Source organism: Giraffa tippelskirchi, chromosome 9, assembly GCF_054371585.1.
Source record: "Giraffa tippelskirchi isolate mGirTip1 chromosome 9, T2T-mGirTip1v1.2.pri, whole genome shotgun sequence".
Classification (NCBI taxonomy): domain Eukaryota; kingdom Metazoa; phylum Chordata; class Mammalia; order Artiodactyla; family Giraffidae; genus Giraffa; species Giraffa tippelskirchi.
In genome coordinates, this window is record NC_137283.1 from 84173731 (window position 1) to 84190761 (window position 17031).

The 17031-nt window shown below is 36.3% G+C and overlaps 1 protein-coding gene across 3 annotated transcripts in view; it reads left to right on the plus strand.

Moving 5' to 3' along the window:
• The window catches only part of MYO6 (myosin VI), a 155842-nt gene that overhangs the window by 69461 nt on the left and 69350 nt on the right, over positions 1-17031 (plus strand). For all 3 annotated transcript variants that reach the window (XM_081530828.1, XM_081530829.1, XM_081530827.1), the window contains exons 7-11: positions 3126-3181; positions 5722-5819; positions 7473-7637; positions 11777-11857; positions 14517-14697. In XM_081530828.1, coding sequence (XP_081386954.1) covers positions 3126-3181; positions 5722-5819; positions 7473-7637; positions 11777-11857; positions 14517-14697 — 581 coding nt within the window. The remainder of the gene's footprint in view (positions 1-3125; positions 3182-5721; positions 5820-7472; positions 7638-11776; positions 11858-14516; positions 14698-17031) is intronic.

Here is a 17031-nt window from a genome sequence, read left to right on the forward strand (position 1 = left end):
TTGACCAGGGTGACCTTGAATACTTTTGCATGCTTTATGACATAGTTTGAAATGGTGGGCTTTGTTTTCTATTACAAAAACAGATACCTTATGTGGAAGCTAAGCTGGAGACTTTTGAAATCTAGCTCTGACGTGTTATTCTAAGGAGGATCCTAGAGGAGACCAGTGCTGGTTAGGCAAAGGGAAATCTCCAGCCATTCCTTCAAAATCCAACCATTACATTCTGTTTTCAATATTCCTGCTATTAGAGTGGTCAGAATAATTTTTTGCCTTAGGTTTATGATGACTGACCTTCTTGTTTCTACCTCCTCACAGCCCTCCTCCCAGCCTCAAAGATAAATATTTGTATGTGTAATGTAGAGCATATTTGAGACACAATAGTCAGTTAAAATCAGAATGTTCCCAAAAAGTTCTAAAAAAATAATGCTGATTTAGATGTCAAAGACCATCCAAATAGGATTTTAAATATCAGAAAAGCTATAATAGAATAGTAGATGCATTTAAATACAAATTTGTAATATTTAAATGAGCCATTCCAGTACATGATTCAGGTTTCAATGTTAGATGTGTTAAATGATATTAAAATTAGAAATACAGACTGCCAGTTCAAGATGGCAAGTATAGAAGGACATACACTCATCTCCTCCTGCAAGAGCACATAACGTGCAACTAGCTGTTGAGCAACCATCGACAGGACCCTGGAACCCACTGAAAAGGATACCCTATGTCCAAAGACAGAGAAGAAGCCACAGCAGACAGTGCGAGGGGCACAATCCCAAGAAAATAAAATCCCATTCCTGCCAGGTAGGTGACCCACAAACCGGAGAAAAATAATACTGAAGAAGTTCTCCCACTGTTGTGAAAGTTCTCAACCCCATGTCAGGCTTATTAGCCTGGGGACCTGACAAAGAGACTGGGAATCCCCAGGGAATCTGCCCCTGAAGGCCAGCGGGATTTGATTTATAGGACTTCCATGGGACTGGGGGAAATAGAGACTCCAGTCTTGGAGGGCACAAAGTCTTGCATGCACCAAGACCCAGAGGAAAGGAGCAGTGACCCCACGGGGGATTGAAGCAAAACTACCTGCTAGTGTTGGAGGGTCTCCTGTGGAGGTGTCAGTCGGCAGAGGCTCATCACAGAGTCGGGAGCATTGACAGCAGCAGTCCTGGAAGGTCCCTGGGGCAGAAGACCTCTTGGAGGTTGCCATTAACCCTACCCTAGAGTCCATAGACCCCAGGGCTGGGTCTCCTTAGGCCAAACAACTATCAAGGAGGGAATGCAACTCTGCCCATCAGAGATAATTGGATTAAAGCTTTACTGAGCAAGTCCCTTCCCATCAGAGCAAGACCCAGCTTTTCCAGCACCATTCCCTCCAGTCAGGAGGCTTACACAAGCCTCTTAGCTTCCGTCATCAGAGGGCAGACAGAAGAAGCAAGAAGAACCACAGTCACACAGCAGCTAAAACAAAGACCACATTACAGGATGAAAAAGCAGAAAGTTGTGTTCTGGATGAAGGGACAGGATAAAACCCCAGAAAAACAACTAAATGAAGTGGATATAGGCAACCTTCCAGAAAAAGAATTCAGAATAATGATAGTAAAAATGATCCAGGATCTTGGGAAAACAATAGAGAAGATGCAAGAAATGTTTACCAGAGACCTAGAAGAACAAACAAACAGAGATAAATAATACACTAGAAGGAGTCAGTAACAGAATAGCTGAGGCAGAAAAATGGATAAATGACCTGGAAGACAGAGTGATAGCAAATAGCATACAAGGGAACTCCCCTCAGGCTATGAGCTGATTTCTCAATAGATACCCTACAAGCCAGAAGGGAATTTAAAGTGATGAAGGGAAGAACCCACGACCAAGAATACTCTACCCAGCAAGACTGTCCTTCAGATTTGATGGAGAAATCAAAAGCTTTCCAGACAAGCAAAAGTTAAGAGAATTCAGCACCACCAAACCAGCTTTACCACAATGCTAAAGGAACTTCTCTAGGCAGGAAACACAAGAGAGGAAAAGACTACAGAAAATAAACCACAAACAATTAAGAAAACGGTAATAGGATCATAGATATTGATAATTACCTTAAATGTGAATAGATTAAATGCACCAACCAAAAGACATAGACTGGCTGGACAGACGAAAACATGTGCATGGATACACTTCCACTTACCACGTCACTCTGCTTGACTCCCCCAAATTATATATAATTATTTTATAATGTTAGGTTAATCATGTTCCCATTATGACTTGCAATTATAATTATTTTTTGTCTGGCTATTGATTGTGAAAACTGATAAACATCTTTTACTATTGCGATTATGTAACTATTACTCACTCAGTACCATTGTATTATGATTGGTCAACAGAAAAATAATAGAACTCTATATCACCAGAACTATGATTTAATAGAAAAACTTGTAATCACTTTTTAAAATCCAGATACATAGCAGAATTATCTTGGAATATTTTGAAAAATACAAATGCCTAGATATTGCCTCTTTTTTCTCCAGAGCCCCAGATATGTTTCTAATGAGCAGCCGTGTTTAAAAACAACTGTATTATATGATGATATATTATTTTTATCTATTTTCTTTCACTTTTTCCATTTCATATTCAGTGCTCCCATTTCATTTAGTTTATGTTTTCCAGTTTTTCCACCTCTTCTTGTTTTTCTTTTGATGTTCTTTCTTAAGTCTTTAGCAAGTGTAGTAGAAAAGCTTTTATATAAATATATATATAAATAATATATATATTTCAGAAAACTTATGAATTTTTGCCTAAAAAATTTATGACAATTTGATTCCACTTGTTTGACTTAGTATGACTCGAATGCTAGATTTCTAATTAAAAAATAGATATGCAACAAGCAACAAAGTTTTACTGTATAGCAAAGGGAACTCTAGTCAATATCTTGTAATAACCTATAATGGGAAATAATTTCAAAAATAATATGTATATATGTATAACTGAATTACCTTGCTATGCACTGGAAACATTGTAAATCAACTGTACTTCTATAAAATGTATAAAGAAAAAAAAAATTTTTTAAAGCAATATAATACATGCAATATCATTGTCATCTAACATAGTTTTTTTTTATCCTGTATTTTAAACAGATATCTGACTGAATCCTATGGAAGTGGTCAAGATATTGATGATAGAATTGTTGAAGGTGATAGAACTTTTTAAATTCTTATTTTTTATTGTTAGATATGGACTGAGATTAACTTAAAAGAATCCTCTAAGAGGTCTGGAATGTTCTCACAGAGATCCAAAAGACTCCAATGTTACAAATCTTTGCTCCGTTGTTATCTTGTCATTTATTTAATGTCTGTTGTGTTTCCTCTGACCCCATGTACACACTAAGAGGGCAGAGATTTTATAGATTCCAAATCCCTGGAATAGTACCTGGTACATGGCATGTGCATCATCATTTATGGAGCTATGAATGAGTGAAAGGAATACATGAAGCCCTCTGGCCTCCTGTGCGTTTTGTTGACCTTGTTTTAGGAAAGGAGAAAAGGAGAGGGTTATTTGGAATTGAGGTACTGGGGGGAAATCATTTTAACGAAAGAGTACACTTGGAAGGCAAGAGGCTGTACATTGATTTCCTTAAGCATTCAGTGTCTGTACACCCCTTAGACCGTCTTCCCATACCCTGTTTGGACACTTCTGGTCCAGGCAAGTCTGCAGCAGCCTCTTGGAGCACAGGTTCCTCTCTTGTCTCCCCTCCTATAATCTGTTCGCTCTGTGGAAGCTGGAATGATTTGTTTTGCTCTAAGCTCTTGACTGGCTTCATGTCTCTCAGGGTTAAACCTACCCCGCTCTGTGTGGCCAGGTACCTGCCTCTTCTGGTCTGACTGAGTCACTTTTCCTGTGAATCCTCATGCTTCAGTCACGTTGGTCTCCTTGTAGTTCTTTGAGGTGTTTCAGGCCTCCTTGACACTTTCCTCCTCACTTCCTCACTTTTTCCTACCAGACACTCAGTATTTAATAATGATGATGGTATTGACATGTGTGGGATGCATTAGGTGTTGTCTGATTTGCTTAAAATGGGTTACCTAACTTACATCTTCACAGAATACGAGGTAGGTACTGTTTTATCCCTGCTCCACAGATGAGAAACTAAGGTAAAAAGTGTTTTAGTAACTTTCTGAAGAGTAAATAGGCTCATCAGTTGTGGAGAAGGGACATAAAGGCAGACATCTTAACTGCATAATCTACTAAGTGCTCTTTTAATACTCCTGACATTTAGAAAAACAATTTCAGTTGAACAAAGATTTGTCAGGAGCCTTCATGCATTTTGCTAGATCATGGCAGGCAAAAGTTACATATACTTTTTCACAATTACGTAAAATATGCATGTACATGAATATAAAGTCTACTCTAATAAACATTTTTAAAGTTTACATCAATAAGATTTTTCATATTTCTTGATATAATTTTCTAATTTTACGTACAGTTCTCACTGAGGTGTGGTGACACACCAAGGTATAATCACAGTAAAGTGCCTTACTTTAGTGAGAGAATTGTCCTTTAAAATTGAAGGAGTAAATCAAAAACAAATTAGGGATTAATTTAATAAAATACTAATTAATATTCTGACTTGATTATGTGAGGTGCAGATTCACTTGTGAATTGGATATAAGCCTAGTTTCTTTCATGAGAACACTCTGGGTGATGTGTAACAGGCTGTAGTTGAGGACCAGTGGAAAGGGTATTTTCTCTCCAGCCCCTTAACTGGAGGAGAGTGTACGTTAACTGGCAGGACCATAGAAATCTTTAGGTGACATATACATGCTAACATTTCTTTCAATTTTAGTACTTTCGTACTTATTTTAGCAAATGAAGCAACCTGGGAGTGATCTTTAAATGGATTTGGAGACTAGTTAAGCTTTCTACTCTGGACAGACGAAGAGAAATGGACTTTAGACTATTTCATAAGAAATCTAGCAATAAACATATGAGGCAGTTTATGAGGTTGTTGAAGGAATGTGTGAGCAAGAGTGACACTAATCTGGTATACTTGTAGTTGAGACTCTGGTGAGGACAAGAATGGACTCTACTAACTCTTTCAGTAACGTAGAGTGTGTGTGTGTGTGTGTGTGTGTGTGAGAGAGAGAGAGACATTATAAAATGAAGACGATTAAAATTTTACATTTATTCATTGGGATTTCAAAAATTATTGTTCTGAGAAACTTTTGTAGGGAAGTCTGTAAACTGTTAGGTTTTGTTGGATGTGCATGTGAAAATGTTAAATCTGGAGGTTATGTTAATATATATATTTAAAAGTAGGTCAACTAATAACATTTTGCCTATATTTTATCATAGGAGGTTTGCTGTTTTCTGCTTGTGTAGTAGGGCTGATGTGGAAACTATAAAAATATTTAGGGAGTAATTTTTGAAGTTGAGTTATAAATTTTATAATCTAAAGACTTTTGAAAATTTAGTCTTTGCCATAACACTTACATTTTCTTTTGATAAATTTTGAATAAATTTTCTATCTCTTATACTTTAATGGGGCATGACATAAGGGGAGTCAAGAAATATTTGTGGCATTTGACATTACAAGTGAATTCATTCATGTTAATTTTTTGAGAATATTATTCTAGTTATATGTATTTCTTAATAAATGGAAACACTATGTGTATTGCTTTGTGATTTTCCTTCATGTTAACTTTTTATGGCATATTTTCATTTCTTTTTTAATAGCTAACCCACTCTTAGAAGCTTTTGGAAATGCAAAGACTGTTCGCAACAATAATAGCAGTCGATTTGGGAAATTTGTAGAAATACATTTCAATGAAAAGGTAAGTGAGAGTGAGTTTTGGGTTAATATATTTGGGAAGTGTTTTTGGAAAAAGCAAAAGGTCTTGATAGAATTGGTAGTGTACTTGAACTCATGGCAAATGTATTAAATTTTTCTCTATTAGATATTTGGGGAATATATATGTTCACTGTGATCTCTGTAAATTCTAAAGCTTATGTTTATTAACATTTATCTGTTTTTCCCCTTTATTTGATAAATATTGCAACCTCTTTGACCGACAAATGGTTATTAGGAAAGATAGTTTAACATTGGTAGATTATGCTATTCTCCCAGAACGTCCCACCCTCACCTTCTCCCTCAGAGTCCATAAAATTGTTCTATGCATCTGTGTCTCTTATTCTGTCTCGCATATAGGGTTATCGTTGCCATCTTTCAAATTCCATATATATGCATTAGTATACTGTATTGTTTTTCTTTCTGGCTTACTTCACTCTGTATAATGGGCTCCAGTTTCATCCATCTCAGTAGAACCGATTCAAATGTATTTTTTAATGGCTGAGTAATATTCCATTGTGTATATGCACCACAGCTTCCTTGTCCATTCGTCTGCTGATGGACATCTAGGTTGCTTCCATGTCCTGGCTATTGTAAACAATGCTGCGATGAACATTGGGTTACATGCGTCTCTTTCAATTCTGGTTTCCTCGGTGTATATGCCCAGCAGTGGGATTGCTGGGTCATATGGCAGTTCTATTCCCAGTTTTTTAAGGAATCTCCACACTGTTCTCCATAGTGGCTGTACTAGTTTGCATTCCCACCAACAGTGTAAGAGGGTTCCCTTTTCTCCACACCCTCTCCTACTACTACTAGCATTGAAACATGTATATTATCATATGTGAAACAGAACACCATTCCATGTTCAATGCATGAGACAAGGGCTCAGGGCCGGGGCAATGGGAAGACCGAGAGGGATGGGATGGGGAGGGAGGTGGGTGGGGGGTCCAGGAAGGGGAACACATGTAAACCCATGGCTGATTCATGTCAATGTATGGCAAAGCTATGGTTTTTCCAGTAGTCATGTATGGATGTGAGAGTTGGACTATAAAGAAAGCTGAGCACTGAAGAATTTATGCTTTTGAACTGTGGTGTTGGAGAAGACTCTTGAGAGTCCCTTAGACTGCAAGGAGATCCAACCAGTTCATCCTAAAGGAAATCAGTGCTGAGTATTCATTGGAAGGACTGATGCTGAAGCTGAAACTCCAATATTTTGGCCATCTGATGCGAAGAAGTGACTCATTTGAAAAGACCCTAATGCTGGGAAGGATTGGGGGCAGGAGGAGAAGGGGATGACAGAGGATGAGATGGTTGGATGGTATCACCGACTCAATGGGCATGAGTTTGAGTAAATTCCAGGAGTTGGTGATGGACAGGGAGGCCTGGCGTGCTGCAGTCCATGGGGTCACAAAGAGTCAGACATGACTGAGTGACTGAACTGAACTCTTGTGTAAATAGCACGTGTGAAAATGGACACAGTGATCAACAGGATCAGGACTAAATGAAGGAATGCACTCTCAATGTATAGAATTTAAATAATACAGAAGTATCTGAAAGAAAAAAAAAAAAAAAACATTGGTAGGTTATACTTTAAGACTTAGGATGCAAAACCGTAATTTCTCTCTGTTTTGTTTTCTAGAGTTCAGTTGTTGGAGGATTTGTTTCACATTATCTTCTAGAGAAATCTAGGATCTGTGTTCAAGGCAAAGAGGAAAGGAATTATCATATCTTTTATAGGTTGTGTGCTGGTGCTTCTGAAGATATTAGGAAAAGACTTCATTTGAGCTCTCCAGATAATTTTCGGGTAGGTTGGATGAAAAGAAATTTCATGCAGTTTTTGCAAATTGAATTGTCTTCTATTCTAAAACTTATTTCAGTGGATTTTGATGTCTAGCTGCATATAACTTACATTACGTTCAGTGTATTGTGATAGCATGACTTCTGTAATAAGTGCATCTGTATGGAAGTTTATTGCTATGTTTATAACACTATATGAGAAGACACATAATGGGATAGGTAAAAGGAAAGGTGCTAAACCAATTATATCAATAGGCTATCAGTTTATCTTCAATAAGTAGTTTATAATAGATCTGTAATGCTAGCTTTACAGTTACCTTTGACTTTCTTGCAAAAAATAAACTTTGACCACGGAATTAATAAAAGATCCCTACTTGTCTTCCTTAATTCATTTCAACGAATATTTATTGCTTACCCTTTGGGTACCAGGATTGTGACATAGTTAAAAAGATAAATGAGACACAGTTCCTGCTTCTGAGCAATTTAGAAACTGGTGGAAAACATGCACACAATTTTGACTGATATGTTGAATGAGTAAGAGAGATGCATAGGAAGCTGATAATTTTGGAAAAAACTGTACTGTAACAGTTGATGCTTGATCAGAATCCTGAGGGATTTTCAGATATTAACTAGGGGAGGAAAGATGCAAAGGGTATTTCTGGTAGATGCAAAAAGATGAACAAAGAAAGGCAGGAAAGTAGCTTAAAGTGAAGGACAGGAAGGATGGGAGTTGAAGCTAGAGAGTTTGGTCTTTTTTCTGTAGTTAGTAAGGAGTGGTTGAAGGGTGTTAAATAGAAAGTTGGATATCATGTCTGTACTTAACTTCAGGTTTAATATGGAAGATAGCTTTAAGCAGAGAGGGGGTGGGGGGATGGAGGAGGGGATGGACAGAAATTGCAACCATGGGTAAGTGGGTTGGGAACCTGTAGGTTACATAGCAGTTATTCAGTGCCTGAATTTGGTTTAGCAATGGCAGGGTTACTGAGAAGGGGATATGTGAAACGGGAGGTAAAATTGACATGACTTGGAGACTGAATTAGGTAAGGAGAAGGAGGAGTCTGAAATTATTTTCCAGAATTTAATTAGGGTAGCTGGGTGGCTGTAATTACCATGTTGGGGCCAGATGGAAGATTTGTGGTGTGTATGATGCGTCCAGTTTTGGAGTCTGTGGATTAGCCAAGTGGAGCTGTTCAGAAGACTGTTGGGTGGGCAAAGATAGGTCAGAGCTGCGGGGACAGGTTTGCGAGATGTCAGTATGCTGATGGTAGTTAGAACTGTGAGAGTGAGGTGATGAGATTGTGCAGAGAGATTGCGTAATGTAGAACAGCATGTGCCAGGATCCAAACTCTAGAGGTAAAGAGGATGAGTAGACGAGCTGTCTAAGAAAGGAAGCACAAGTGGAGTTGCGAGAGAAGCATGAGGAAATCAGGAATGCCAAGATCACAAGTCAGTGTTCAGTTTCAGGAAGTGGTGACTGGGAGTGGTTAGTGTAATTTACAAGTTCTCAGCTGGAAAATGGTGTCCCTGTTTGGGACGTGGGAATCGTGGGGTGCAAGTCGAAAGTGCAGTCGGTGTAAAGTTTTCCAGGTAATTCTCATAGTCCTTTTTGGCCACTAGTCCTCCACTTGACAATCGTGACACACACTTATATTTAATTATTGTTCTGTGTGTGTGTTTGCTACCTGGCTTCTCTTTATTACTTCAGTCAATTTCTTTTAATGTATATTTGCACATTTAAAAACTCTGTTGTTTTAAAGTGCTTTATAACTGCATCTATTTATGTAGTTCTGCAATGTTTAACCTTCTCTGGTGGTGGTGGTGGTGTAGTTGCTAAGTCATGTCCGACTCTTGTGACCCCATGGACTGTAGCCCTCCTGGCTTCACTGACCATTGGATTCTCCAGGCAAGAATACTGGAGTGGGTTGCCATTTCCTTCTCCAGGGGATCTTCTGACCCAGGAATTGAACCCAGGTCTCCTGTATTGCAGGCAGATTCTTTACCTACTGAGCTATGAGGGAAGCCTTTAACCTTCTCTAGAACTCACCAAATTAACCGGAATTTGGTTAGTTGCCCACGTTATCTTCATCAATAGAAGAGGCATTTCTCTACAGTGACTTTTAGAAAAGGACTATAAATTAATATGAATCACATGGAATTGAATAATGTTGATGTGGCTTTGTCAACACTTGAGTTAAGGATAAAGTGGCAGGCCTGTTGTCTTAACATAGTGTTTCTTTCTACTTGGGGGCTTGGGAACGTAGTTTCTGTGTCTCAGAACGTAGAGTCTTTCCTGGCACAAGGACAGCCATCCTAAGAGGGCAGCCTCTGAAATGCTTTATCAGGTCAGAGTTTCCTGTCCCTGTGGCGTGACCTAGGGGCATGATTTCCTCTTACAAGGGAGTCCTTTTGGTGGTAAGAGGAACACTAGAGGAACAGCATTAGCTTTTACCTAAAAACATCTGCCGTCTTAGATATTCCTCTCTGGCAGAAGGACACGCACCTCTGTATTCCTTGCCCCAAATTATTCTGCCTTAGAGTGACTTTGAGTCTTGGTCATTTCATCACGTTTTTCTCTGGTTTAGTTTAGGCCTCCAGTTATAACTCGGGGATAAAGTTGTAAAGACAAAGGAGAAACTGCAGCAGGGTGAAAACTCTCCCCGCCCCACCCCGCCCCCAGATTTTTTTGTCACTGCTGTATACAAATTAGTGACTCTATCCAAATTAGTGTATAAAGAGTTGTAGAGTTACATCTGTTCAAAAACATCCATATTAACTACACATGTATTTTAGAAAATAAAAGGCTAAAAATGATTGCATTATTCAAAATTTTGAAATATCTTTTCACATGTTCCATGGAAGCATTCATTATAGTCATGCAGGGATCTTTGAGTATAAATAAGGCTTGGATAGAATGAGAAAGGGTGACTAGAATAGTTACAGCTTCCTAGTTACAGAAAAGTTAGAAGAAACAAGTATTGTTCTTAGCTTTTAATATTAAGTCCATCTGTCCAGAAACCTAGTATTTGATAAAACGGTTGCAGTAGGTGGATAAAACTCTTGCTAGCAAAGAAAACATTTGTTTTGGCTCCATGTAGTTAAGCTACTATTATCCTACTAAATAAAAGAGCTCTGTTTTGAAAGTCAGTTGAAAATGTTTACCAGTATTATCCCTTTTATTTTATTCTTTACCTCAAGATTTTAGTCTGCAAAGAAAAATTCGTTGGATATTATTTTCTGGTTTTAACTATTTTAATATTTCACTATAGTCGGGGGGAAATAAATGCATTGATTATCTTCAGTATTAATTTATCCCTAAATCATTCAATTTATTGTAAATTTTTTCTTGATATCTGTACAATTTAATCTTGGAATTCATGTCATGGGAGAATGGAATCCTAGGGACCTGACTTAAGAAAAGCTGAGATGTTTAAAAAATTTTCTCATCTTGTTCCCTGTGCACTTCCTTCCTGAACAACCCCCACCTATTAAATGTGGGTGATAGATTCTGCTCAAGACCAGTATATTATTTTCTTTTCAGCTGCTTCCCTTGTTCTGTGTTTTCAAAGCACTTAGTCTTAAAAATCTTCTGGGCAGGGAAGTAAATCATTGAGATAAAAGCTGAAATTGTTATTTGAATACCTGTGAAGGTTCATAAAGCAAATGTAATTTATGTACAGTTAGTGTTAACTGTCAGTCATTATGAAAGGCATGTTTTGAAGTACTGTTTGTAAAAACCAGAAATTAAGGAACTCAAGAATATTGTTTGTTAATTATTCAGAATTTAAAATGTTACTCAAAATATTAAACCACAGTATGGATCCTTACTTGAGACTTTTTGCATATTTAGGTCATATCTTGTAAAGATTTAAAATTGCTCCCTTTTAAAAGTAGGAAAGCTTTATGGTACTGTTTTTTCTGTTAGTCATTTAATTTAATCAACTTTCAGATTAAGATTTTCACCATCCTTGGTTTGATTAATAGAAGTAAAATGTTTATGATATACAGAAGTATTGATTTTAATTGAGAGATTAAATGATACTCAGGTTATGTTTAGAAATGGTTAGCGCTCTTGGATAGATTGTGTTTTCCTTTGTTATTTTCCTGTGGATCATATTGTTAATTATATTTTAAATTTCTTTGTCATAGTATTTAAACCGAGGCTGCACTAGATACTTTGCTAACAAAGAAACTGACAAACAGATTTTACAGAACCGAAAAACTCCTGAGGTAAAGTAGACGTTTAAAACAGATTATAATCTTTAATGCAAAAAAATTGTGCTGAAAGATGCATTCTGTTTTTTACTTTGAAACCCAAGTAAGATTTCTTACTTTTAGGCTTATGCATAAAAGACCTACACAGCCACCCACGCCTCTCTCGCCGTCTCCAGACGCTGCAGGGTCTGGGTCTCCTTGGTGGGACCTCGGCGCACTTTTCTTCTTGTTATTTTCCAAACATGAGGGCATCAAACTGCCTAAAACTGATCCTTTGCTAACAGTTTTGAAACTTGCTCTCATATTTATCATTAGGATTAAATATAAAATATGTTCTTTATAATTTATTATCTGTATCAAGGCTGAAATAAGCTTTGATGTACAAAAAGAGTGAGCATTATTATGAACTAATTCTTCTGTATTGTTGTGATATTTCTCTTTAAAACAGCATGTTTCTGTAATTTATTATGAAAAGTTTAGTTTTATGTGTAACTTGTACTAAATTATTGTATTTCTAGAATTAATTAGATACAATTATACAACTAAGTATTACTTTAAAAGCATAAAATCCTTAATCTGAAAATCTGCAACCTTTATAAATTTTAAGATGCAATGTGTAAGTAGTAAGTGGTATGAAGTTGTATCTACTCAGGCAGCTTAAATTATGAAATACTAAGCCAGGATTAATTATAGGGACTAGTTCATATTGTCTTTATTAATTTTTTTAAAAAAATTTGTATTGAGTATTTAATTGAACAAAGTTTTATTATATTCAGTTTTTAATGTCTCTGCATTTGAGTTAGATGCATTTGAGTGAGTTAGATGTTTTTGACTACTTTCAAAATAGTGAGGTGAATTATATCTTTAATATATTCATAGAAAAGAACAGAAAACAAATAAAAATCCCCATTATTTTGAATTCTAAGCAGATGAGTCTGCAGTTAATGTTTGTTTAAATTGATATTTTATTTATCATTTTAGATACAGATGTTGAATAATAAATTGTAAACATCCATGGTTGAGACTTTAAGAAATGACATTATTATTTATTACAGTATTCTCTTTTGTTATGATAATCTATATTTTTACAAGGTACCATTGAAATACAAATTGTATTATTCTCACTAAGATAATTGGGACATTCCCTGGTGGGATATGGCTGCTATCCAAAGGAACAATCATACATACATACATTTAATCTTTTGACGTGGGAAGGACTGAGTGGAGAGGAAAGAAGAGTGTTATTTTACTTTCCAAAGAGTATTGCACTCTTTGTACTCTCCTAAGAAGAAAATGTTCACTTTCTGATTCTAGAGTCACGAGACTTTGTTAAGAATCTTACTCACATTATTGAGTTTATATAGAAAAATATGTAAGTGACTAATGGATTTAATATGTTTAAATTACTTTTTATTGTTTTCTGTATCAGGAAGATGAGGTGATCATTTTGACTATTCAGAATTCTTTGCCTAGTTCCATTGGCGTGTCTCTAAGCTGTGTGTAATTTTTAGGAGAATGCAGTATTTTTAGTCTGCCATGATAGCAATATATTCATTGACATTTGATTAGAAACAGTTTTCAAGTGAAGTAACTGATCAATTGCAAGACTAAAAATTCTGCATGATATGTGTTTTCTTTTAAATTTGGCTGCATGTGCTTGTTTGCTTCTTTGAAGAATAAAATTTAATTTCTTTGTCTAGACATTTTCCAGAAATTTTGCACATGCATAATTAAACATTTTAAAGACTGTGAAATGGCAATTACAACTTTAGCTGGGAAGCAATTGGCAACCTGGAGGAAAAAACAACTCTCCTAGGGATGTCTTGAATGGCTAGTTAATTCTGACACTGTTACCTAATGTTTAATTTTGCTTATTCATTCTCAGTTTCTGGAAAATTGCTAGTCCAGTCTTTCTGTGTCCAGTAACTTTGTTTTTCCTCCTTCTAGTTTCTGCAGCGCTGACTTTTCTTCTTCCTTTTTCTGAGTTTGTTATAGGTTCTAGTAAAGAATATATTAGATGAACATTCTTTTAAGAGAGAAAGCAAATTTTTCTCTTCCATTTTTTCTGAAATGTTTTCAGTCACTGCATGAATTCTTAGCATAAGCATAATGCTTACTAATATACTTTACCTCATATATACTAATAGATAAAGGCTTAAAAATTAATTTCCAGGCAATGAAAATTGTTGTTAGCTTGTCCATTGTTCACTGCTTTGGAATACTGGTACAACTGATAGCAGTTAACCTGAGTGTAATGCTAAGTGTCAGATTTAAACTTTTATTACAGTTTTTTAAAACCTCAGTTCTTTTTGACCTTTGGTCTTACGTAGATTCAACCACTGATATTCCTTTCATTTTCATTCAATTTATATTTTTATATAATAGCTTTAGAGTTAAAATTGTAATTAAATTGGAAAACATCTCATTCCATTTTTGACTGAAAATTTTATGGAGATAGGTATAGATTCACACATCATTGAAAGAAATAATATATAGATCCTGTGTACACTTTGCCTAGTCATTCAGTTTTTGAATGTGTTGAAACATTAAAGTTTTCTGATTGGCACATTTTATTTTTGCATGTTACATAGTGCATTAATAGACCTTGTGTAGTTGTGTTGGTGATACTTAGGCAATGTAGACCACAATTAATTGATGTCTTCCTGTTTTGTAGCATCTTAAGGCAGGTTCCTTGAAAGATCCTTTGTTGGACGACCATGGAGATTTTATTAGAATGTGCACAGCCATGAAAAAGATTGGCTTGGATGATGAAGAAAAGCTTGATCTGTTCCGGGTAGTAGCTGGTGTCCTGCACCTTGGGAATATTGATTTTGAGGAAGCTGGCAGCACTTCAGGTTTTTGTTTTTTTTTTTGTGGTCTTTGTTTTGTTTTAAAAAGAAGTAAAATTCAGAGTTCTGTCGTTTAGTTGCATATGTACATTGACTCTATGTGCTAGTTTGTTAATCCCCTACCTATGTTGTGTCACATGATGCAACTTGCAACTGAAGGATGCTGCATTTTTAGTTATTGTGAGCTTTGTTTTTGAATAAATCAGTGATACTGATGAGGAATAAACTCATTTTATGAAGGATAAGGAACTCTGACTACTAGAGTCATATTTGGTTAAATTTTTGGACTTTACCAGTAAGTGAATAATCCTCTACTACCTTTTAAGGTATTTTGATGTTTTTCTGGTTCACTGATCTAAACATGGATTAGTTAGTTAGGATAATTGAGTACATAAAAGCCCATATACGTTATTATTCGGAAATGAAAACAAGTTAAACTTGATGCACATTGGAAAAGCATTTAAATGCGTGCATGATACAACTTTTCAACCATATTGTTTCAGTCTCTATGTAGCAAGGCTTCCCTGGTGGCTCAGATGGTAAAGAAATCTGCCTGCAATGCAGGAGACCCAGATTCAACCCCTGGGTTGGGCAGATCCCCTGGAGAAGGGAATGGCTACTCACTCCAGTATTCTTGCCTGGAGAATTCCATGGACAGAGGATCCTGGCAGGCTACAGTCCATGGGGTTGCAAAGAGTCAGACACGACTGAGCAACTAACTCTTTGTATGATCTTAAGTTTGATCCATGAATGCAGGGGTTGGCTCATGGTCAAATCTGACTAGCTGCCTGTTTTTGTTTTGTAAATAAAGTTTTATTAGAACACATAAAGGCATTTATTTATGTCTTATCCATGCCAGCTTTCATGCTGCAGTGGCAGAGTTGGGTAGCTGTGACAAAGACCACGTGGCCGGCAAAGCCTAAAACCTCATACTTAAGAGAAAAAGATTGTTGATTCCTGCATACATACATTGTTTTTAAAAAAATCAAAAGCACCATTTAACACAGTGATCAGTAACATGGGCTTTAGTGTCAGATCCCAGAAGCTCTTTGTAAACCTTGACTTTTTCAGTCATAAAATAATAAAGAGAGAATCCATGAGGGAAGTGTTTTTAAAGTAGCAGTAGTTTGCATATAACCTTAGCAGTAGTTTGCATATAAGGAGGGAACACAAGAGGAAGGAAGAACATTAAAAAATGAATGTGTCTGCTACATGCAAGACCCTTCATATACTGTGTTTCATTATAAACATCATAGTCATAATCTGAACTTAATAAAGATAATGAGGTAGAGGATGTTATCTCCGTTTTACAGAAGTAGGGCCTCTGAGAAGTTTAAGTAGTATGGTCACTAGTGAAATCGTAGGTATGAGAGCTGGTTCTCCTCACATTTGACTGATTCCAGTGTGTGTGATAACTGCCCTCATTGCCCTCTGTCACTGAACTTTCTGAGCAGATGGAGGTTGACAGTCTTAATGGCTTTCAGACTGAGTGTCTGTGAGTCTGTGACTTCAGCATCAGATGACAGAGTGTGGTATGTTAAGAATAGGTTGTCTAGGGCCAGGCTGTCACTGTGTTACCTGCCTGTGTGACCTGGGGCCAGGAACTTAACCTCTCTGAGTCTCGGTTTCCTCACCTGTAAAGTGGGAATAATAAATACCAGGTCCAACCTCATGTCATAAAGAGGAATAAATGAGTTGAATATTTATAGAATGATGCAAATACTTATGCCTGCCATGTAGTAATCACTGTGTTTTTAATGCATAAGTAAAATAAAAATACAGGTTACTCCCAGTTTAAAATGAAACAAGCAAAAAGAAAAACCAGGCAATATCAGGTATGTACTTAGTATGCATTAAAATTTGTATTAGTTTTTTTTTTTTGAGGGATTTGAAAATGTAATGAATGTTAGAATATATTTTCGTTTGCTCTGTGGCATCATTATACCAAGGGAGCATGTAGGAATTCCAAGTATTAATAATATCCAAAAAAGTTTAAATAATGCACCTTTGGAAATATTGTTTATTTGAAGTGATAGTTGGCATGTTCACACACCTCATGTTATTACCCTGTGGTAGAACATGCAGGTGTACACAGAGAATCATGAATGTGGATCTAGTTAGTTGAAAAGCATTTGATTGTCAAAAGGCACTTAGTAGATATTTACATTGTCTTTTATTTTTCTTCTCAAACTTCCTTCTATTGAAGGGAAAATGAGCAGAAAGCAGAGCAGATTGGAATGAGGCAATAAATCAAAAGAATTAATAAACTAAATCATTTTTATTTTAATAGCTAAGGTTTTACTATATTAATCTTCATCCTTCCTATAATCCTTCCCATAG